Here is a 24,870-nt window from a genome sequence, read left to right on the forward strand (position 1 = left end):
GACCACTGCGGCGTGAATGATGGCGAGACACTCTCTAAAGCTTGCTGGACATACAAAACTGGGGGAGATGAGAGTATTCTGGATGTCCTAAAGTCATCTTCAAAATGCCTCTGGCTCGCCTGTGGCTCTTGTTACATGGGGTTTTGTGGTTGTCTGGGAAGCCTGTTGTATTTTAAAATAAATATATGTCTTTATTTATATATCATTATCTAGATAGATAAATCAACAGATCGTTTTTATAGCTCTGTCTGTGTTGTAGTTTAGGTGCCGGGCTCTCAGAGGAGAATAGGTTGAGTTACCTGGTGTGCTTTAACACAGGAGAAAGCAGCTTAACAACTGCTGAGGGGCTGGAGCCTTGTTTTCTGCCAAAGGTAGATCTTGCTGTCTGGTGGCTCAGACTGCTCCCTGACCCTCACAGTGCTGTTAATCAGGAGGAAGGGCTTCAGCATTTCATTCCCTGTCTCTTGCAGCTGTAGTGATTGTCTCTGAGCACACGGTTTCTGTGGCTGTGTGAGTTTAATGATAGACAATAAATGAGAATCAGGGTTCAGGGTAAGTGACAGCAAATGGTTCCTTCCTTGCCTTGTAGAGGATTTGTGATTCATAATGAAACCAGACAGTGAGTGCATTTACACACAAACCACGCTTTGGGCCAATGTGTCTGGTCCAGACCAGCTAGCCCCAGCCCTGCTGCGCTCACATCGTCTCACGGACACCCTCCACTTCCTTCTCACAGGAGAACTTTCAAAGATTAATTATTTATAACTTGCTTGTGCTCAAAAATAAGAGGGGGGTCATGTAAAATCACATAGCATATGAATGTCCTGAAAAGGGTGTGGGATGTATGTTTTTCTGATTTTTTTTCCTCACAATGCAGAAACAATCAGTCGGGGTCAGTTTGCTGGAAAGCATTCCGAAAACTTATCAGGGAAGAGTGGAAATGAGTGTCACGAGGAATATTGTCAGGACCTGAGCTTAAGAGATCAGATCTTTATGTGGATAAGACATTGTAATTCTTGGGAGGGCTGAAGCCAGCCTGTGAGTAACTCAGCTGTGTAGGAATTCTGTGTACTTTCCTCGGAAGGATCTGATTGCTGTCCCTGTCACAGACAGGATGCAAGACTACATGGTTTTCTGATCTGGTGTCATTGTTCTTGTGCTCTTAGGAAGTGGTCTCCTGAGGTTACATGAAAGATATTTTACTGGGAGACTTATTTATTCACTGGCAATGCCTTAGGCAAAAAAGAAGGACACGGCTGTTAGGGAGAAGCTGTGAGATGCCACAGCGAGATGATTTTTTTTCTCTTTCTGTATTGGTGGTTTGAATTGAAACCCAGTCAGTGCATCAGAAATTTCCCCTGTAAAGTTAGTGTGGTTTTGGGCCAGTCCCTAATGAGTGGTAGCTTATATAGAGACCTGTCATTGCACAGGACACATTGCATTTTACAGGCAGCTCAGAAAAAAGTAGGTAATTGTGCAGGACAAAATACTGAAATTCCCTCTGTGAGCAGCAAGCAGCTCTTTAGAGGTAAGGATTGGCTGGGCAGAGTTATGAAATGTGTGTGTTTCCTCTGCAAATAAAGGTGAAGCTATCAATAGTACTAACAGCCCTGGGAGGAGGGAAATCTTTGAGGAAAATAAGACAATTCTGGGTTCTTGGATTAGGATCAAGCCAAAGCAATTACCCACAATGGCTTTTACATCCATATCTTCTGTGAATTTTTAGCATATTCCCATTCCACAGTGATTTCTATTCCCAAAAAAAGTGAATTAGCATAAGGCTGCAGATGGCAGGATTTTAAGAACAGTACCCCTTGCTGGCACTGCCTGCATCTTAGAGCAAGTGAATAAAAATCAGATCTTTTAGATGTCCTCTTGAAGTTTTCGTGATGAGAAATAATATATTTTCATCCCTTAGAATTCAGTTTAATTTCACAAATGTTTGCCTTCCTCCAGATATCTAGAGGCAGGCAGTGTGAGACTAGGGGGAAGTAATAGTGTTCAGAAATTTAGGAAGATGCGAACTGACCCCTGTGAAGGGAGTCAGCTGTAATACAGAGATGAATCTGTATTTTTTCCCTTGATAATTTCCTTAGTTACTGAGTTCTATTCATTCTAAAGGATGGCATTTTACTGATCTGCTGAAAGCACTTTTGAAGATGTATGGCTTGAGTTGGAAGGGGAACACTTTTGTGAAAAATGGTGTGGAAGGAGTTTGCCACCAAACTCTGACACACTTTTATCTGCACGTGCACAAACACACACTATGAATGTGATTGCTTGTCCTTCCCTGTCCAGACATCAGCGCTTCGCTCCTGTGCCTTGGTGATAGCACTGAAACAAGAGCTGGGGTGCCCTGGATGTCTTTCATTCACCCCTGAGCATTTCCTGCCCATTTGCCTGTGCTTACGTGCTTTCCTGAGCAATTTCGGGAGCACAATCTGCAGAAATGTCTTCAGTTTTCACGAAGTAGGACAGCTTTGGTGGGTGCCAATGATAGACATGAAAGTTGAGAGCAAAGACTCATTTCATCCCTGTGTCCTACCAGGCTGGATGCTGTCCTGAGGCTGTCGGTGCTGTGGTAGTTGACAGCCAGTTCCATCATTAAAATGCAATTATTGTCATTTTCCCTTCCAAAGAGGGAGCGTGTGTTTTGCTAAGCCCACTATAGATGGTACAACAGCCCCCTAAAGAGCTGTGAAAATAATTAAAAAGAAATCAATCGGTCCCACTGCCAGCCTGGGGAGAATGACAGTGAAGAGCTGTGTCCCTCTCCCATTCCCAAAGCAGAGCTGTGTGGATTTCAAGGCTTTGATGAAGCTTTTCCTCACTACTCTCAGCATTTGCTTGGCTCCCAGCAGTGTAGCCATCAGGACTGGTAGCTCCAAAGTCCCCCTGGGCTTGTGGAAGGCTGAGGGTCTCTTTGTGGCAAAGACCGCTGGCAAAACCTGCTCCAGCCTTCCGCAGATCCCTCGCTCCGTGACGGATCAGCCTGTGCCCCCGCTGCGTGCGGAGTGTTTGGGAAGCCAATGTTTGGTCACTGCAGAGTTTGTAACCCTCTGTAAATGCAACCAGCAGACATTGAGAGCTGTGTGCAGAGGTCAGCAAGGTGTTCCCACTGCGGAATAGTCATTTATTTAGGATTTTCATTTTAAAAACAAACCCAAACAAACCTTAAGTCTGAAAGCTGGGGGATGAGAGCGTGTCAGATGATCTCCTTCAGTAAGTTGTTACAAATACGTGAGGAGCTCTTGATTCCACTCTGAAGAGAAGGGGAAGCACTTCCTATTGCCCTGGTTTTCTTTTCTTTTTTCTTAGGAAACTGCTGTTGTTGGTAAATAACATGTAGCAAGGAATTTATTAATAATACCCAGTACAAGTGCCTCCTCTCTATCCTGTTCTGTATTGCTGCAGGAAGTAGCAGCAATTGAGACAGAATAATTCCTTTAATTCTGAAATTAAAACGTTAGTTGAGGAAGGATGCAGGATTAGTAGTGCTGTTGTAAAGAAGGATGGCAAAGCTCATTTTTGGATGAAAACAGTCTTCCTTCTCTATCTCAAATTACGAACCAGGAACATTATTTCTCTTTATACCAGATACAAATGAAGCATCATTCTGTTATGAGAATAACAGATTTAAAGTATTTTATTGCTAGTTAAATCTAATTCATGGTACTCAATGCAGATTTCAAGGATCAAGGGATTTAGATTATCCTGCATTACCAGCTTTAGGCTGTCATTTCTTGGTGTGTTTAAGTGCCCGTTGTGCTTGAAAAGGCTTTGAGGACGAAGGTGCACATCCCTGTCCCTGCCCTGAGGGACCCGGTGTAGTTGTAGCCACCAGCTCATGCTGCCTCTCTTGGATCAGGGAACTTGCCAGAAAAGAGACAAGATTCGTTTTCAGCCCTCAGCAGGCCCCAGATTTTGCTCTCCAGATGGTCACACAAGCTCTGCGCTGGCACAAGGGAAAGTCTGACCAGTTCCTTGAGGAGATCTCACCTTTGCTTCCGAAGGCGGATGTGGCTCTGTGTGTGTGCCTGGAATCATAACTGCAATGGCAAGAGAAAGAGCTCTTCAAGTAGAGGAAGGGAACAGAACAAAATAAAGCTCCTTTGGGGGTTGTGGTTATTTAAATGCTTTTTTAAGACACCTTTCTCTGGCTGTGAGCCCTGGGTATAGGTGTTTCATCTTCCTGGCAAACAGGAGCAGCTCTTCCCAGCTGGAGGGTTTTATTTGTGATTGTGGCTCTCAGAGGGATGGCAAGGGGGCAGAACACCCTGGAAAACTGCGTGGAAAGGGAAAAGCAAAAGTGCTATTTGTTCAGATGCAGACTTTGATGAGTGCTAGCAGCGATTGCTGCCTGTGTCTGTAACAGCAGCCAGGACTGGTTTAGGTGCATTTTGGTCATATCACAGCTGTGTCACTCACGATGCTGCAGTGCTGCGCAGCTATTGACCAGCCTCTGCACCTCTGGGATCTCATGTCTAATTCAGGATTGACCAGAATGGATACAGATCCATCCTAATTGGCTAACTAAGTTAATGAACTTTCCCTGCGACTGATTGCACAACGTGGAACCGAGCCTGTCACGCACTGTGTGAGCCCCGCAGCCGGGCAGGGCTGACACGTCCCACGTCAGTAAAAAGCCAGAAAGTTCTCAAACACTGACAGCTGCTCAAGTCAGATGGAAGAGAACCTGCAAGGGGACAAAGCTCTGACTGGGAACTTCATAGCTGCACCTTGTGTATGTCCAGGGTCAGAGTAAGTGGTGGTTTTAGAAATGGAACTGGGAACCACATTCCAGCTTTTAGAAATAATTTAGGTGCAGCTCGGGGCTATGTTAATAAGTTATTATCTGATCAAGCTGGTGGAAATGATGCAGATGCAGTTTTGTCTCCCCAGCTTTTTTTTTTTTTTTTTTTTTTTCCCCAGAATACTGTGGGAATAGTCGTAATTTCCAGACCATGTGTCCTTTTGGTGTATTAGCCAGTCTTTGGTTATGATCACATATATAGGGAAGAAAAAGATGAACAGGACAAGATTGTGGTGGTAGTTCCTGGGTGTACCAAATCAACTGGCTAGCTGAGGATGTCCTGAACAAGAGGAGCTACCTTTAGCAGCCTTTCAATTAGTATTCCTACAGGGTTTTGTCCAACCCTGTTTTATAAAAACATGGACTCTTAGCTCCTGGGGCATCCTGTGATAAAATTCCAATGTTTAGTTAAGTTTTATGAATCTCCTTTGATTTACATTTTTCAGCTGCCAGTCTTAATTGATGCCACCTGGCTGGTCAGTCTTCTAGGAGAGGAGGTGATCCAGTTTTCCCCTTTTCCTTGGTCCTCATAGTGTTGGATCTCCTCCATATCCCACACTGGTTGTTCCTTTTCCAGATGTTTCATGTTTTACTGTAAAAGGACTTTTGTCCTTTTGGCAATTCTTTTTGATGCCCACTGTGCCTTTCCCAGCAATAACCTTTAATATCGCAGGGATACAGTAAACTTACTAGTGTGGAAGTGTTTTTATTGGCAAAGAGGTTCTGGTATCTGCTGCCATTAGAAGTCATAAGCAGTTTTAGCTAAAAAAAGTTCTCAGCTGTAATGCCCCACTGAATCAAGGAGTTCTTCCATCAGCTTTGGTCAGGAGCGTAAATGAAACCATACTGAAAGCATTTTACAGGAAAACAACTCAAAGTGGAAGTGGCTGTAAAACAGAATTGGCTTTGGCTCATTTAATCCATCACTTCTGAACAGTAAGAAATGCAAAAGCAGAGTTTAAACACTGCCAGAAGAGTGCATTTTCTGGGCTCTGCTGACAAGTGCCAGCAGTCTAAGGCTGGTTTAGGCAATAATCTGCATGGTTTTGGGTTTCTGCATGGAAACCCAACTGTGCCACAGTCTCCTCTTCCCTCTTCATGGAATGAACCAGATTGTGGAACTAACCCCAGTGTGAATATTATATTTTTAATTGATGAGGAGAGGTGGTGTCTGCTCCTCCTCAAGTGTTCTAGCCACAGAAGACATTCTGCTACCAATACACTGTTATGTCATTGGAAAAGCTGCTCCCTGGAGCAGGGTGGCTGCTGCTCTCCCAGAGCCAGCTCACTGCAGGGTCAGGCACAAGGAGAGTGATGGACTGGGGGCTGGACACTGGAACTGCTCCTTGGGGTTGCTGCATTCTCTTACAAAGCACATCTCTAGGAACACAGCAGTGGTTTTATTGATGTTCAGGTTGCCCAAATCCCTTTAAAACAGTGCTGATATGATCACTGTAATTCCCACAATGAAAAGCAGAAGTAGGGGGTTTCCTCTTTTCTATTTAAATGATATTGTCTGCGTACAGCTGTTCAGAATTTAGTCTTGTAGCAAGTTAGCTCCTGCTCCATGTAAATTTGTTGGACATCCAGAGAGATAAAACAGTACAGTAGAATTCTGGCTGTTCCACTGCACACTTAGGTAAAAAACGTTGAAGTACAGCAGGATGGAATTGAACCTCAGGTATATAAAAGGGTTGTGAACTGATAACTGTGAGTAACTATCTCCTTATGACTTCAGCAGTAAGGAAAATATGAATGGCTGAATCTTTAAGCTGTCTGTAGCTTCAGTGGACATAATATAGGAAATTAATAAAAACACAGTTAAAACTTTAAGTGTTGGGTTCCTGGATATTCTTATCTCATTTTCTGTTTCCAAGGAGTGGATTTCCCAGCAATTCCCGCTGAAGCAATTATTCTTGTTAGTTAAGGTGAACAAAGCAAGCTTCAGGATATCCTTTGCTGGGAATATAGGGGCTAACCCTTGGAAGAATCTCGTTTCTGCAGTGAGGAAAAGGGGAGGAATTATCAGTACTGATCTCTTCCAAGCACTGCATCTTCTGTATTATTGAGTGAATTGTGAACTTGCCAGGCAAGCTGTGTTCAGGCCTTGTCTGGCTTCATAAGTGGTGTTTTTGTAAGCAGGTTCTGACCCTGTCTCGGCAAATGGAACTGAGTGGTATTGTACGACAGCCTCCTTCTCTGTGTAAGAATGTGTGTCAGCTGCGCGTGCACATGCTCATCCTAAACGTGTTGTTTACGTTTTGTATCAGTTTGTGCTAAGGAAAAAACTGGCACCTCATGGTGCAATGTGCTCCCTATGGAGGAGACAAGATTGGAGCTTGAATACTGATGAGTGGCATCTGCAGTGAGGGAAACACGACCTAGAGTGTCCTGTGGAACAGAAACACACACTGGAAAACACAGACTGTGTGAGTAGTTAGGGCCATGCCTTTAAAACCCTTTTTCTCCTCTCTTTCCAACTTTTGGCCCATTCCCACCTTGTGACCCAGCCCAGAGCACTGAGTGCCACATCCAGTTGATCCTTGAACATCTACAGGGATGGGGACTCCTCCACCTCCCTGAGAAGCCCCTTCCAATGCCTGACCACCCTTTCAGTGAAGAAATTCCTCCTGAAGTCCAGCCTGAGTCTTCCCTGGCACAGCTTAGGGCTGTTTCTTCTTGTCCTGTCCCTGTTCCCTGGGAGCAGAGCCTGCCCCCCCTGGTTGTCCCTTCCTGTCAGGGAGTTGTGCAGAGCCACAAGGTCCCCCCTGAGCCTCCTCTTCTCCAGCCAGATCCCCTTTCCCAGCTCCCTCAGCTGCTTCTTACCATCTTTGTGCTCCAGATTCCCCAGCCCTGCTGCCCTTCCCTGGCCATGCTCTGGCCCCTCAGTGTTGTTCTTGCAGGGATGCAAGAACTGGATGCAGCACCCAAGGTGTGGTCTCACCCATGGCCAGTACAGAGGGACAATGTCCTTGGTCCTGCTGGCCACATTCCTCACAGGATACCATTGGCCTCTTGGCCGCCTGGGCACACCTGGGTTCATGCTCAGCCCCTGTTGACCAGCACACCCAGGTCCTTTCCCACTGGGCAGCTTTCTGGCCGCTCTGTCCCCAGCCTGTGGCACTGCCTCAGGTTGTGACTCAAGTGCAGGACTTTCCGCTTCGCCTTACTGGACCTCAGCTTGCTGAGGACACAAGCACAAGAACACAATGAGGCATTTATAAAATTCTATATTTTGTCCTGTGATCTGTTCTGGGAGAATGTTCCAGACCACATCCAACCAAACCTTTGCATACCTTAGTCCAATTGATTTGGTGCATTCTCAAACTGGGGTTTTTTTTTTTGTTTCGTTGGGGTTTTTTCGTTTTCTTTTAATGCTCCTGTGTTTGACATTGTCAGTGTGTGACAGCTTTGCATGACATATGGAACTGATGGTGTTTCAAAGCTCCTCACACTTTTCAGAAACTTCTCGTCTGCATGAGAGTCTGGAACCCGGTGATCTGGTGTTTTGCACCTGGCAGAGCGCAGTAACACGATCCATCTGCTGGCTGTTGAATTAGCAATGAAGTAAAACAAAGCCCCTGTGCAGTCGTGTAACAGAGTACTCATAGCAAAGATTGTGACAGGGATGGTTTTCAGGGAGTTATTTTCTAAAATCAGTTGTCTTGTATTAATTCATCCTCCTTTGAAGGATGAATGTTTTAAATGACGTTGCTGTGGCTCCTGGCACCTTGGGCAGCCCCACCACTGGGTATCAATTTTGCCTTGGTCATATCATGCAATCAATAAGGTCAAAGATCTCTAAGATCATCAGATCCAGCCATTAATCCAGCATTGCCAGCTCCACCACTAATCCGTGCCCCTCAATGCCACAACTGCACAGTTTTTGAGCACTTCCAGGGATGGAGATTCCACTGCTGCCCTGGATAACTTGTTCCAGTGTTTGACCATCATTGTGCCTGAACTGTGGCACAGTTCAGGTTCAGTGGTTAAGTAGCATGAAAGGATCTTTGTTCCTCCATGGCTTGAATGGTGCAGTAAGAAAAAAAATCACTTTAAATTGCAGTTGTAGACCTTCAGAAATCCCTCCAGCACAGAGATGATCCTATAAACAGGACACTGCTGAAGCTGGAAGACCTGTGTGGCTTCCAGATGTCTGTAGTTCATCATGGCTTGGTCACTTTCCTGTGTCTAATTTCCTTAGCCCTAAAGTAGAAATTAAAGTTTAACTTACTTTCTAAATTGTCCCATGCTTCACTGTGATTAAATGTGCTGTGTTGTATGTGCTGAGTGGTATTATTATAGCAGAAAACTATAGAGAAAATTAAAATTAGAAGAGGCAGGCATTGCAAAAATTTGTCTGTGGAATAGAGGAGCTGGCTGGGCTGTTGAAGAGTCTTTATTCACCATTGCAGGGAGATGGTAACTGGTGTCAGAAGCAACTAGAGAAACACATGCGCTCATGACTGAAAGTCCCTAGGGTAGAAGTGGCTCAACCAAATCCCAGGGTTGTACTTGTACACACCCATAAATTATCCCACCCAGGGCAAGCTGCCTGTTTAGGTGTTCTCATTGTTTAGAAATTTGTTGTTGAAAAGATGTTATCAGGCTCTCAGCACACAGTTCTCAGCAGTGTCTCAGTGGATGCCAGTCCCTTGAGGCAGAGGCTGTCTGGGTTTGCCTTCCACAGAGCCAAGCTCACTGTCAGCACTCAATTAATGTGTACACATGATTTGTGCTGACTCAAAGCTCAAAGATCCCCACTAGGGATTTTTTTGTTGAGCATCCTTGTGTAGAGAAAGGTATTTTCACCTGACCCTGAACCCTTCTAGCATTATTCCTGATAGGAAAAAATAAACCCTGTGTGCTTAAAGTCAAAACCAAAAGAAGGGACCTTTTTTCGGGACCTTTTTTCAGAGGTGCCTGTGATCTGCTCAGCCTTGCAGGAGCTGAGGAACAGCAGCCTCTGTGTGTGCCTCTGTCACTGCCTCTCTTCCTTCTTGATTCCACTCTGTGGATGACCTGCTGGCAGGAGAAGCCCCTCTCTGAGGTTATCTCTGAGTTGATAAATCCACTAAACCAAAGTCCACTGAAGAAAAGAGCAAGTGAGAGAGGCAAGTGTCTTTGGAGTCATGGGGTGGAGAGCCTTTTCAGGGGTGGGGTCAGAGCCTTTTCAGGGAACAGCTGTAGAGTTAAGCTGGTATTTTTTTGTTTGGAGAGAAAAAAGAGAAAAGTAAGAGTGATGGCATCTAGTTCCAGGAGTCAGGAGCTTTTTGTGACTGTTAAACATAAAGTCTGCAGTTCCTTCCTCCTCTCTCATCTCCTTTGCTTCCACTGTTGGGGGATTTACTTTTCCCCTGGGTGCACAGGCAGCTCTTGAGAGGAGAAAGTGTGTTCTGAATTGCAGCTCCCTGGCCATAATCCTGAGACAGGACTGAAGCTGCAGTACATGCAGCAGCAACAGAGGCTTGGGAGGATGATTTCCTTGTCTGGTGGGTGTTTGGGTGGGACGTGTAAGACTTTTTATGCTGCACATTGTTGTAATTCCGGCCATGCACAGAAAAAGCTGGGCAGTGCTGGCTGAGAAAGTGCTCATGCACCTGTACAGGGTGGGACAGGCATCCAGAGGCAGAAATAGACACCAAGCCATCCTGTTTGGGCAATTACACTCTTCCTGCCTTCTCACCACAGCGGCTAAGCCACAAAGGGAGGAATAAAGACAAATGGGTTCTCCTTTTGAAAATACCTGTACTTAAAAGAACCTCCCTCCTTGATGGCATTCACTGTGTGTCTGTTTATTCATCCTTTGCTCACATGATAATTTACTCCTGCAGAAATGTATCTCAGCTCCGCCCTGTGCTGGGACTTGAGCCACTTTTGCTGGCACTGCTGGAGATCATTTACCAGGAGAAATTAGCTATACAGCTCCAGAATGGAACTTCCAGGGCTTTACCTGCCCACAGCTGCTCCCGAAGCCATCACTGCCTTCAATGTAGCTCATTGTAAATCCCAGTAGGTTTCTAACTCTGCCCTGACTTGCACTCCACATCTCTTCAAGCGCTGGTCATATTCTCAGACATCTCTAAGTGAAAATGGGAAGAGGAGCTGTTTATTGGGAAGAGGAAAGCGCAGTGCCAACCTCTGTCCCACTGCCGCCCTAATAGAAAAGATTTGTGGCTGTGGTTGAGCTGAAGCAGCAGCTGCTGTGGTGTCACTTCAGTTTTATTAATTTGGGAGAGGGTGAGTGCAAGGAACAGAAAATGCTGTGGAAGAAGGGAGAGAAGCCAGAAAGGAAGAGGCTGTCACAAGTGCCAGGCACCTTTACTGGAATGTAACCCTCTGCCTCATGCTCAGCCCTCTTGCCTACAGATTAAACAAGTTTCTGCTGCCCCTCTCTCCAGCTGAACAGGCTGCAGTTTTGTGTCCCCTGGATGAGGTCTCTCCTTCGTGGCGTTTAGTTGTCACAGAACCTCAGCTCCTGTTCTAGAGCAGCTCAAGTTTCCATCCTACCTGGGACTGTGCCCTACTTCAGTTCACCTCTGTTCTGCCAGCCCAGGCTGAGGTTCAGGAGTCTCGGCTGTCACTGGCAGGAGTAATTGCAAAAATTGATTCGTGGGAAATACCTGTAACAGGCAAATCCTTTTGACAGACCACACAGCCATCATACTCCGCATTTATTTAGTCAATCAATACTCTGATGCATATTTGGATCATAAATACTCTGATATAAATTGCATTTATTCTTGTGACAGCTGTGTTTTGTTACCTGTTATTTATTTGGCTCTGTTGTCCTTTCGTTTTACACCTTGTGGAGCTGTCAAGTCAGCTGCTTACCACTGACAAAGCTCACAGCTCAGAGTCTTCCAAAAATAAATCCTCCAAAGGGATTTGAGCAGCAGAAGGATGTATGTTGTTGGAAAGTCATTGGACAATCAGGGTTTTTTTGGTTTGTTTTATTTGAAAGAGGAGCTTTGTACACTTTTCCCAAATTCCAGAATTAGACTTTTCATTTCTGATCCAGAGGTCGTTGAAGCTAATAATCCCACTGATTAATGCAAGTTTTGGATCACACCCTCCATGTCTCGAAGTTAATAACCATGTTATTTGATATTTGAAATGGTGGAGTGATGATTTGGATGTTTCTAATTTTCCCTTGGAAGCTTTTTCAGGTTTGTGTCTTTTTACATCATAAAAATGGCAGAATATGGGATTCTGAATGAACTGTAGTGTCCTTTCAAGAGAAAGATCCAATTGCCGTGGTCACCGTGGTCTGGACGAGTCACAGTCATTTTGTGCTCCTCATTCCCAAAGAACAGCCACGTTATCCTTCGTGCCAGGTTGTTGCACCAGCTTTGCAAGGTGCCAAGCCCTCGGTGTTAATTCAGGAAAGCACTTAATCATGGAATTGATGACTCCAAAGTGCTTAATATGAGCATGTGCTTAAGTGCCTTGTTGGAGTGGGGCCAGTGCAGATGTGCCCTTGCTGAGCAGAGATTTGTGAGCCACTTCTGCTCTAGTTTCTCTGTAAAACTGCGATGAAGACCCTGCTCGTAGTTTTATTTCTAGGTTTTGTTTGCACAAGGATTTTGGGATAGATGCAGGGACTGAGTTCTGTCAGCAGGGTTTATGTGTGAGCTAAACAGCAAAACTGTTCATACATTGCCATTGGTGTCTGTGTGATATGTTGTATGTGCTGCATTTCAGGCCTTAGTATTTCTCCATTATCTCAATTTGTCTTACTCTAAATGTAAAAAGAGTAATCCTGTAATTTAGTTCAAATATCACAGTGCAAAATACATACACACTCACATGGCTCACGAAACACAGATGCAAATGGATATGCATTATTTATAAAGCAGCTTTGACATCTTAATATCCTAAAAGAAAAAAGTCATTTAGTCATAGTTCAGCAGTCTGCACGTTTTTGAGCTGTTGTATATCATCATCCATGAAAAATTCATTATTTGGGTCTTAACAATTTTAATTTTATATGCACATTCCATCCAAAAGGGGTGTCTTTTTCTTTTTCTTTCTCTTTTTCTTTTTCTTTTTCTTTTTCTTTTTCTTTTTCTTTTTCTTTTTCTTTTTCTTTTTCTTTTTCTTTTTCTTTTTTTCTTTTTTGTTCTATCCCTCCACCCCATTTTGCGCAATGAAAAGTAGACAGCTGGGGTTATGCCAAAAGCCCACAGTGCCCTCCAAGACCTACCTGATAAATGAGTGTCAGGAGTGTGTGACCAAAGAGAGACCTCTGGGTATTCTGGTGTCCCACCCAAATCCTGGATTTGCTGAATCCAAGACAGCCAGTTATAGTCAGAGTTCATACTACACACCAATAAAATCCATGTAATTGCCCTTACCCAATTCTCTAATGTGGACAGACAAAAGCCAGGTATAAATCAGGTTAAAATGTGGCAATTTCTGCCAAAATCCAAATTAATCAGGAACATAGTGTGAATGCCCCATTTGAAGTATTCTCAGGGGGTTCACAGTCCAGATTATTTTGAGATGAGCAGAGGAAGGAACTCTGAATTGAGGTGATTTTGCAGAAATTACTCTGTCAAGAGCCTCATTCCTACATGACAGAAGGTCTTGGGTTAATGCTTTGGGGGTTTTGGAGGGAACAAAGGGTGAACTTGAAGTCTTTCAGGTGAGGACAGTCACGGCCCGTTTGGACTTTGTAGGTTAAAACTCTTTGTTCTAGTGAAGCTGTTGCTCAGTGACGGGTTTAAATACAAGTTTAATAATGGTGAAAGGACCTAACGAGGAGACAGGGCTGGTGTCAGTAGGATGATAGTGGTGTTCACTGGTTTTCCTCACTGTTTCACAATTTCTTTAAAACAGGAAGGATGAAAGAACCTCAGCTTTCTCTCAGGTCTCTGCTGCAAGAGCCAACAAGGAGCCCTTGGCTTGTTTTCTGTTTGCTTGAAACTCCTTCCAACCTCCACTTCACCTTCTCAGTAACATTTAAGCAGAAGCCCTTAGTGTATTCTGTCCTGGTTTTGCCCACCCCAAGATCTGAGCTCAGCTGACTGGGAGGGGCTGGTGCTTTCAAGTGATATGAGTTCTCTGGTCTGAAGTTTCTCTGGGAATGAAAAATCTGTTTGATTAAGGAAACTCTGACTTCAGAAAGCCTATTGGCCTGCACTACTCAGCAAGGCAGGGCTGCAGAATGTCTGATGATTTGAAACTGTTCTCTAGAGGATTTGGCTTGCAGAAAATTTGTCTTGGTGTGATGTTTATGAAACGTTTCTTTCCTTTTTCTCTCCTTTGCAGTTTTTATCTGTAGCTTCATGGTCGCGGCGCCGATCTTTGGTTACCTTGGTGACCGGTTCAACAGAAAGATCATTCTCAGCTGTGGGATCTTCTTTTGGTCAGCTGTCACTTTTTCAAGCTCCTTCATCACTGAACAGGTAAGATCTTTGCAAAGACACTTTGCAGGGTGCCCTGAGAAGATGGACAATATACTCCTAAATAACTCCCCACGCCGGTGTGCTCAAGGGGAACATATCCCTCTCTTGTGTGTTTAACATTTAGCACGTTGTATTATCTGACCTTTTGTGGGGGAAGTGTGCTCTGTGTAACTGTGTTTGCTTAACTGTGAAAGCTGTCACCCTTTGATCGTGCATATTCATAAAAGGTAACAGATGAAGCATATCTAAGCAAGAGCTTCCGTTGACATAGGGGCTTTATTTTGAGGGAGATGCTAAAGAAGCTTTAAAAGGCTTTACAAAAGTCTTGGGCAAATGAATCCATGGCTACACAGTGCTTCTCTTGTCTTCTGATGTGTGACTGAAGCCATTGGATTTTGTTGGGAAGTCTGCTGGTGGTATGTGGAATAACAAAATGCATCCAGCAGTGGTTTTACGGATGCACTTTGGTTTCTGTCCACCAAGGCAGAGAAAGTGGATGATAACATGGAGATCAGACACAGTTTCAGCTCCTTTAACACTTGGCAGTGGATTTGTCTGGGGAAACTGGTGATGGAGCTGTCAGGCTCACTTGATTTTGTCAAGCTCTGCGTCCCTCCCCTGCTCCCAGGACAGCTGCAGTGCCCCAGTCTGAGGACTCCTCACTGCATTAATTTTCTCATCTGTCAGAGGCATTTGGAGGAAACAATAATCTGGCAGTTTCTGAGGGACAATATCCTCTTGTTTAAATCATATTATAGCAGAGATTTAATTGCTGCAGGTGGCAACATTCCTGGACAGACAAATCACAGCTCCTGGCATCATCAGACTGATTTTCCCAAGGGAGGCAGGGACATTCCTCATCCTTTCTGTCCAGCTGCGTTCCAGAGATTGCAGCATTGTGGTCACACCTAAAGAATGACAGCCAGGGACTAAACCTCTCCACCCTTCTCCATCCTGCCCACCCACATGCTCTTCAGTTTTTAAAAAAGGAGAGTTTCCACCTAAAACAGGCAGTGGCACTCATGTCAGTCTGGCTTTCACCAGGATTGGTGGGGATTTTTAAAGCAAAATGCATATGGCCAAATGTGGAAGCCTTTAACTCACTAAATTGTTCTGGGTTACCCTTGGCCAGGAAGCACCTTTTCCAGAGAAAGAATGTCTCTCATCCAAAATAAAGAAGGCTTTTTTTTGGTTTTCTCTTTATTTTTTTTTCTTTAAATGTTTCTCATAACATTCTGCAGAAGCAGCTTTGATCAGAGCCCAAAGAGAGAAGCATTTTAGAGAGAACCGATGACCTCTTTATAAACACTTCCTGTGTTATGGAGATGTATTTATGCTTAGGTTCTCACTGATCTCCCTGCAGTCAACTGGGTCCCACAGCTGGAAGCAGGGGAACACTGGAACTGGACTGATGTTTTCAGAGTTGAATTTCAGTTTAAGGATTTGGGGCTTATTAGGTGAAGTAGTTCAGGGATTAATATAAATGGTAACTTGTACGCAGGAGCTCAGAGTGGCAGTAGCATATGTTTGGAATCCAAACCCCAATGTTTTGGAAGTCATAAGAGGAGACAAGATCAAAATAGCCAGACCTGTGTTAAGACATCCTGGATTTGCATCAGTACTAACTCTGGACCCCAAAGACCATCTTGACAAAATCCACCCCAATACTTAGAAAAATCCCCTGCCCTGATTTTCCTGCCATCCTCAGCTCCACTAGAAGATTTAGCTATTGATCCAGATTCTCATGCCCAGCTCCTGTTACTGACTCCAGGAGGTGATGGAAGATGTTGCATCTGCTATAAGGATGTTCTCTACCCAGTGGCTGCAGCAGCTGAGCAAGGTCCTGAGAATAATTCAGCTTCCCTTGTTATCCCTCCCACTTTGGTGTTGGAGGCCTGATCTCTAATTGGGAGGACAAGCCACATTGAACAAGGTGAATTGTGAATTCCTGACATGCTAAAAGGATCAGAGAAGAGCTTTTTTTGTGTGTGTGTGTAGGAATTTTTCCTGATTTTTGTTGTCTAGGTTTCATTTGAGGAGTAAAACGTTGCCTTTTCTCTCAATATTTTTTTTCCTTTTAAGACAGTACATGTATTTGTTGGGAAGGAGGAGGGAGCTGAAATATCAGAAACTCTTTGCTGGCACAAATAAAAGCAGTAGTAAAACTACTGTGAGTTGAGAAGTTCTCACATCCAAGTTGACAGAGAACACAGGACTGGAAGGAGCAAGTTGACACAGGCTGAGCCCATTAGAGAACTCCTTTCTGTGGCAGCACCAAAAATCCTAAATTAGGTGAGGAACAGTAGCCATTCAGGAGGAACAGCAGTCTGCCTTCAGGCATTGCCTTTCTTCGCATTTTGAGGGTTCCTCATGCATCCTGTCACTGTGTAATTAAGTAGAATGCACAGCCACACAGCTCAGATTTGGAGTGCAAATGGGAAGAGACAGCTTAACAAAGGCCCAAAGCAGCTCCAGAGCTGGTGAACTCTGCAGGAACCCAGCTTGTAGAGCTCTTTGGTTGCATGTCAGCTCCTGGCTAAAATTTGAACATCTAAAGGAAGCCGTGAAAAATGCTGTTGTTTGAGTCGATGACAAGGTGATTGTGCAAACAAATTTACAGAAAGAGGCACGTTCATTTTTATTTGTCCTGCTGTCTTCCCACAACTTCATGTGCTCAGCAGGATGCCCTGTGGCCTGGGATGTCCCTGGGCTCAGCTGGAGTCAGCTGTGGCTCTCCAATTCCTTGTGTCCCCCAGCCCTTCACTGGGGGCTGAGGAGCAGAAAGGACCTTGACTCTGAGCTGCTCAGCACTAATGAAAACATCCGTGTGTGTTATCAGCTCTGTTCTCGGCACAAATCTAAAACATGCTCCCTTACCAGCTACTGGGAGGAAAATTAACTCTGTCCCAGGCAAAACCAGCACAAAAGGTTTGGAGTACAGTAAACAGCCCATCTAAGATACTGCCCACATTATATTTTGTTCTGCTTGTGTTAAAAACAGTGACTGAAAATCGGCAGATAAATCAGGAATTGGATACATGTGCCACACAGACAGTTACTAGAGAGCGCTGCCTTTTTTTAATATCATTAGTTATTTATTATCAAGTATCTCTGGGTTCCTAGCATGGAATAATGACTATCAAATAAATGAAGAATTAATCTCTTATCAGCTGGTAGCTACTAAATAGGTAGATAATGGGCTCTCACAATGAAAAAGAAAATCAGGCCAAAATCTGGGGGTAGTTCCAGTGCCCAGTATAGGGGGTGATAGAAAACAGCAATGCATGAATTCCACACATAGCAAAATAGAAACAGGACAACTCATGCTGAAAAGTTTGGCTACTGTTCATGAGATCTTAAATTAATTTTTAAACAAATCATAGTAAGAAACCAAATAAATACTGTATCAGGGTGATTCCATAAATACACCTGTTTCCATGGATAAAAATAGGTAATGATAAATTTAACTAAAGAAAATCATCAGAAGTAGTAAGACTGAGTTAATATTGATAAACTCACTTTTTAATGTGCTTTGATAATTTATGTTAGTACAGAATTTCTCTATAGAAGGATAAGACATGAGGCCTCCTCTGCTTTGGTACTTGCACATTTCTTCTCTCTAACACTAAATAAAGGTTCCATTAAGAAATCATTAACAAACTTGTTCAATAATATAAAATTAAGTACATATTTAGACATATCTTCAGATTAACTTCATTTGTAGAAGCTTCTATAAATATGTATGTATCTTAATTTTTATTTCCTAAGTAAAAACACCTGCTTAGCGATTTTCTTCCTTTAAACCTGACTTTAAATCAGTTCTGCACCTACCAGCACAACTTTTGGCACTTTCACCTGCAAAATCCTTTCTTGTGTTGTTTTTGGCTTTTGCCAAGCATTTGGAGAAAACACTTGCTGGTTGTTGGTTCATGAACTGTAATAAATCAACAAAAATCAGCAGGCTTCTGTGTGGTATAAAATCATATCCCAAAGTAATGAACCAAGTGCACAATCTTCATGGAGTTTCTTTGCCCAGATGCGTTTCCAACCACACAAAAAGCTAAAGACACGTTTGTCTCCCTCTGTATCAATATAAACTCTGATTGAACAGGTAACCAGTTTATTTCCCTGGGGAGCGTTTTCATGAGCACACTGCCTGATTGCACGTGGTGGCTGATCACCCTGAGGTGCTTTATGTTCCACAGTGTCGCTGGAAAGGGTCGGTAATCCCAGCTGCACCATTTCTCTCTTTCTGAGCAGCTTCATATGAAACAACCTGGTTATCAGGAGTGGTCATGCCACGTGCTGAGAGATTGTTTCTGGCTGCTTGGATATCCACCTCTGTTAGTCCTGCCAAATGTTCTCAGCTGGCTTGTTTGAGCAGCAGATTGTCTTGGATGAGCCCCAGGGTTTGGTGCTAGACTTCCTGCCCCTCTCACACAACGCTCTGGGCCAGCAGGACCCCTCTCCCTCGTGGGCAGACACCACTGTCTTAAAGCAAGGAGCTTGGAGGTGAAAATTTGCAGACTGTTCTCTGATCTTCTAAAGTACTGCTGTGTCCATGTAAATATCTTGACTAAAGTGTATTTCTGTGTAAAAGGCTTACAAATGAGCAAAGGCCTCTGCTCCACCAGGCTGGGAGACCAAGAGTACCCAATATAAACAGAGCAGGCTCTGGTAACGTGGGTTGGCTGGGAGACGCCAGAGCTGCACACGCTAGAAAGCTGGGAAATGGAAAAGCAAAGAATTAGCAAGGTAAACCAGGAATGTGCTTTTGGATTCTCTGGTTCTTGGTAAATATTTCTGTTCAGATTTTGATATAGCTGACATAGCTTTTGGCTCTCATTGCAATTTACCTCTGGACAGATATTTCTCCTACTGTTGTTTTCTTTTCCTTTTATTTTCATTTATCTCTGGAAGAGAAAGCAAATTGTCCGTGCGGAGTTCCAGTTAGTCTGCAGTGCTTGCTCAAGTCCTGTCTTTCTCGCTTGCCAGATGTATTTTTATCTACAAAGCTTGTCTTTCAAGGAGTTTCTAAAAGAGAAGCAACAAATTGTGTGCAGCATGGAACAAATGGTTAGCCGGGTTAATTTTAAAAAACATAAACATAATCCAACCACCCCCTACACATGATGATTCACTATAGGAAAAAAAACCCAACCCTTTAGTCTTAAGTGCTGCAGCAGAAGTTGTAATATAAAACATCCAGCTCCTGTGCCTGTGGTTCCAGCGTGCAAGACAAATACACAGCTTGAAAAACATAAACAAACAAAACTAAAATCCCCAAGCCATCATTTTATATGTAAGAAGGAGACTGAGCACTATCTTTGAAGTCCCCACGAATTACTGGAATGTTTACATCCTACTGTTCCAGCCTATTATTTTCAGAAGAGCTCTCTTGCAGAAAAAAGGCGAAAGGGATTCTCCCAGCACCTTTGGGAAGCCAGCTGCACGTGCATTGAGTCCCTTCCCTCCATTCCTGGCTGGCCTGTGGCTGTCACACAGGTGCTGCTGGAATTCACTGAAGAGCTTCATGGCCAGGGCTCTTGGTTGGCTCTGCCGTGTTTTGCCAGCTCTGGTGTGGCACAGGAGCCCTGCAGATGAGCACGTGCTCTTGACATTTGGATTTCTGCACACTTGTCCTTTGCTAGACTGCTCAGGACAAACATCGCCTGCTGTGGACTCTCTTATCAGAGGGAGGTCAGGTGGGTGCTGGTGCTCTCTGTGTGGGTGCTGGCAGCTCCCAGATCACTCTGAGCGGCAGTTCTGGCCCTTTCTGCTGCCCCAGGTTCCCTGCACCACCAGATACCCACAGCCTCCTGCTCTGCCTCTGCTCTCTGTAGTGAGGCGGGGCAATCTGTGCATCTCCTCTTCTTCCAGCTAGCAGAGCTCCCTCCTCCCCACGGTGGAGCTGCTGTGGCTGTGCCAGGGGCACTGGGCTCAGTGGGTGCCTGGTGAAGGAGGTGCTGTGCTGGGCTTAGGTGCCTCAGAAGTCCCAGTAAGAGAGGGAAAGGATAAGGGCTCTCATCTCTGCTTTACACTGCAGAGTGGAATGTGGGCTTATTCTGCCTCACTGTCCCTGTCTTGAGTGTCTGAAAGGAGGTAATTTAAAGAGAGACAGTTCCCACAGCCCCTTTTGGAGTTACAGAGTTGTTAAGGCTGGAAAAGCCCTCTGAGATCGAGTCCTGCCACTAACCCAGCATCACCAGCATGTGGAAATTGAAAGGCACCATTTCTTTGACCCCTCACCAGCAAGAAGGCACCTGCTGTTCCTTCCAAGTGCTGTTCCCAGTGCTCTTGTAAGTTTTACTATCTCACATCTTTTCATATGGATCCTATGAGGTGCATGAAGTGTACTATAGGAAAAAAATACACTATTGCTTATTCCTTTAATAATGGAGCACTGACTGAGCTGCTCTTAAGGTATTCAGGGTATCTGTCAAGTCTGCTATCATCTTCAGCACAGCTGATATCAAATACGGTATGGGAAACTGGTTTTCTGTTAAGAACGTCTTCCCTTGCACAGACAAGTGCATTGATTTGAACTCTTGAGTTTTGGGTTCTCACTGTTCCCTTAGATTTTTCTAACCCAGGAGGGAAGCATTGGGAAAAGATTTATATAAATGAAATAGTTGTAGAGTGCAGAATTACTGTCATGTGCTTGTCTCCTGGTCGTTTTATGTTGCTACCTTGTCCCTTTGTACCTGACACTCTTCCAAGGAAAACTATAAATGAAAACCAGATTAAGGTGTTCTCAGAGCATCAGACCCAAAAAAAAGCCAATCTGTGAGAGGAGGCAGCTTTTCAAAGGTGTTAGCAGAAATTGAAGTGTATTTTCTGCTCAGTGTTGGGGTTTTTTTCCATCCAGTATCTGTGTCCATGTATCCGTGCAGCATTTGGGAAGAGTTATTGAAAACACAGCTGGTGGTGGCTGCCAGGAGAGAGACACTGCACAGTGCCAAAGCTTACTCAGAAAGCTTATTCCTGTGATGAGAAAAATGAACTTCAAGTAGCTATCATAAGGAATAGCTCTACCACGCACTGCATTTCCCATCCATCTGCAGAGTGGCTGGAACAGGAGTGGTTTTCTCTCCCTTCTGGCACCTGGGGGCAATCAGGATGCACCCCCACGTCCCCCCTTCCCCAGGTGGGGTCAGTCTGGCACCATGTCCTATTCAAATCTCTCAAATCAGCCCAGCTGTGTGCCTCCTGTGCCCTGCCGCTTCCTTTTAGGTCATTAACTGGTCTGAAATCACGCAATATCTGAATCAAACGCTGTGGATGCTGAAAGGAGATGTTTCCATAGCTCAGCATCACAACTCACCTGCATTCCCGTGTGCTGCTGCAGAGGCTGCGGTTCCACTTCAGTGGAATGAGGGCAGTCACTTGCACTGAAATGTCAGACCTGCCCCTCAGAGCTCAGGCATTTTCTAGAGCAGGTGGGGAGAGGTTTGTGCTGGGAGGGAATCCAGAGACAGGCTCAAAGCTCAATGCTAATTTGCACAGGGTCTCAGCGAGGGCCCCCTGTAATTGCCTGTCCTGTTTCAGAGCGCTGTTTGTTATCTGGGTTACTGGAAGATGTTGAAACCGTGATCACAGGGTCTGTGACTGTGGTTCTGATTCAGCTCCTTCTTTAAAAGTCTGTGGGAACCTTTTGTGTGCCTGTGGCAATTGAGTCAGACCCTACATCAGCACACACTTGGTGCTGATTTATTGGATCATGGAAATGCTTGGAGACAGCAGCATGGTGCATGAGAGATTTTTGCAAGCCAAAGACCCTTGCAGGTTTGTCCCAATTTTTTGCAGAAAGCTGAATGTATATTCTCTAGGTTGAAGAGCAGGAAAGTTAATCTGCTGTGTCAGTTAATGGATGGCGTGCAAGCAATGCCTGCCTGTAACATTCCACCTGTCCTGCTTCTGTTGTGCCTGAGCAGGAAATCTCACCTGGGCCAGTTATTTGCTGAGGAGGCAGAGGGAAGAAGGCATGTTTGTTTTGTTTCCAGGCTGTGTGTGTATTGGTAACATTCCTTCTTCTTGTGTTGTCTATTAAAATGTATATTCTGCTTGTCATGCTGCAGCAGAGGCCTAACCCCAGGGCATGCTGATGGAACACAAATAATGTCTTATTTCTTAACTCTGTGTAAGTGCAAGTTTCTATAATGCTTTAGCATTATGTTTTATAAATAATTATGACAGTATCTTAAGCTCAGCCTTGTTCAAAATATTGAAGGAATGGAAGAAAGGGAAAATGCTCCTTAAATAGACTGGGCTTTAATCAGTTGGTGTGGGGAAAAAAAAAAAATCAATAAAAAATAGTAGTAGTACTGCATGTAACTTTCCAAGCAAATATTAAAATATAAAAGATTGTAAAATTTCCCATCAGCCTAACAGGATCCTTGCAGTAGTGTTGTGGCCTGAGGGACACAAGTCTTTCCTGATGTGGGGTCCATGGGTGCTTGCTGGGCTTCCACTGGGGGATGTCCGCCTTGGCCAAACGAGTTCAGAAGGCAAAGCAAGGCACTGCTGCAGTGCCTGCGTGGTCCTGCTGTTCTGGAATTAGCTTCTCAACCTGCTGTGTGTTGAGGGTACAGAGAGGGTGCCAGGCTGGTGGTGTGGAATGTGTGCCTTCATGATCCACTGCGATGCTCAGATACGGGTCTGGAGAAATGTTACCATATTTGAAAGCTGTGAATTGAGGTGTTTAGCCTGGATACACACGAGGCAGCTCATGGATGGTGTTCTTGAAGCTTATGCCTTAGCAGGAAGCACAATGCTTTGGTTTGGTTAATGTTGCCTCACAAAGAAAACAATCCATCCAGGTTTAGGCTCACTAGGAGGCCTGGAAACAAATCTAAACTTTCTATTAGCAGGGTGGTTCTTAAAGGTTGTGCATATAGTCCTGAAAAACAGGATGCAGGAGAGAGAGAATGTGTTATTCAGGCTCTGGCTTCTGTTCAGATGCAAAAGTATGGATTTGAGCCTTCCTTTGGTTGAGCTCCTGGTTGCCTGCTGGTCCAAGTGATCAGTCACTCCTTGGGAAGTGTAAGTGCTTCCTCAGTGGCCAGCAGTGTTTGGCCTCCTGGGTTGTGCATAAAGGCTGGGAAAAGGATCATTATGTTCTAAGTCATGTGCAAATAGCGGGAAGAAGGGAAATGTCTTACAGTACCAGGTGCTAAATTAGTCTTTTGAAGTGTTGACATTTCTTTTAAATGTATAAAGTTCCCAGGCTACACAAAACACTGCATTTGCAATTCAGATAAGTCGAATTAGAGTACTAATCTCTACCCTATGTAACAGATCTTGAGCTGGAAATCCCTGGGAGTGGTGCTGATCATCAAGTCTGAAAACATGAGTGATGAACCCTCATGAGAAGATAGTCACAAAACATCCAGATGTGTTTAGTGTGGTTTAATAGGTTGTCATTTTGTCAGATAGGCTGGATTTAAAGAATGAAATTAAGCTACAGCATGACAAAACCTTGTCAATTAATAACACTTCAAAAAGGAGCATGACAAGTGTTCAAGGAAGATCATGAATAAGAAGCAACTCCTAGGTAGAAGGAATTGGTAGATGCACCACTTTCTCTCTGGAAATCTGATGCTAAAAGTGAGGCAACTCTCAGATATGGGCCAAACATCCTGCAGGGTCAGCCTTGTTCCTGGAGGCCTCTGGGTCTTGATTGAGTCAGCAAGCCAGGGAAGTGTGAAAACAGAAAGCAGGAACAAAAGTCAGAGTTTGGAATGATTTAAATGGATCTTCAGCAGAGTTGCCTTTAAGAGCTGACCTGCTGGTGTGCTTGACTTTTAGCATATGCAAAGCAAAATATGCCAAGAATCAGCAGAATCAACAGTATGGGAAAAGTTGCAGGGACTATAACTTTGTGCTGATTTCATTTAAACCTTGAGGGATTCCCTTTAAATGTGTCCTTCATGCACTCTCAAAACTTGTTCTACGCTTGAAAATGCAACTAGTGAGGGCAAGGTGTTCCCACCTGGGTGTCTCAGTCAGTTGGCTGAAGCTCTTTTCAAACGGTGCTGAGAAATCACAGTTTCTTCAGTGGGTTCAGGGATAGGGACATGGGGTTATGCTCTCCAAGAATCTCCAGTCCAACCTATCTGATGGATTTGAGTAAATTTTTTCCTAAGAATTGGTCCAAACCAAAGAGTTTGATCTAAGATGTCCCATTGGGTTAAAGGGGCTGGATCTCACACATTTCTGTAGACATCACTGGAGGTGGACACGTTGTTAGTGCTAGGTGTGAATGCCTGTAAATGTTTGTTCTGAAAACTCTGCCATCTCTCTGTTGCTTGGATTTAGGCTTTGCTTGTGGCTCATCTCTGGCTGGGACACAGTAGCTCGTTACTACCTGTGAACACCCTTTGGTTCAGTGAGTGCCACCCCACATTCCAGCTGCTTTTGGGAACCTGTGTGTGTCCAGAACCTTGCAGTGTTTCCACAGCTGCAAAAACACATTGTATTTCTTCCAATCCCTATTTCTGTGATTCTGGCTGTGTTCGCACGTCTCAGGAAGGAAACCGTGATAGTGCCGAATGCTGGAGATGTTTGAGGCAAGTGCTGGGAAGTGTGTCCCATCTGACAGATCTGGAACAAAAAGCAACCATTTGCTTCCGACCCAGAACTATCAGT

The 24,870-nt window shown here is 44.4% G+C and overlaps 1 protein-coding gene across 2 annotated transcripts in view; it reads left to right on the forward strand.

Annotated features, from left to right (window-relative positions):
• Window positions 1-24,870, forward strand: part of LOC120761237 (sphingosine-1-phosphate transporter SPNS2-like) — a 134,565-nt gene that overhangs the window by 48,107 nt on the left and 61,588 nt on the right. For both annotated transcript variants that reach the window (XR_005703584.2, XM_040082284.2), the window contains exon 3: window positions 14,087-14,223. Coding sequence is in view for 1 of the 2 variants with exons in the window: in XM_040082284.2 (XP_039938218.1) it covers window positions 14,087-14,223 (137 nt within the window). In the remaining variant the exon portion in view is untranslated. The remainder of the gene's footprint in view (window positions 1-14,086; window positions 14,224-24,870) is intronic.

This window comes from Hirundo rustica, chromosome 19, assembly GCF_015227805.2.
Source record: "Hirundo rustica isolate bHirRus1 chromosome 19, bHirRus1.pri.v3, whole genome shotgun sequence".
NCBI classification, from domain to species: domain Eukaryota; kingdom Metazoa; phylum Chordata; class Aves; order Passeriformes; family Hirundinidae; genus Hirundo; species Hirundo rustica.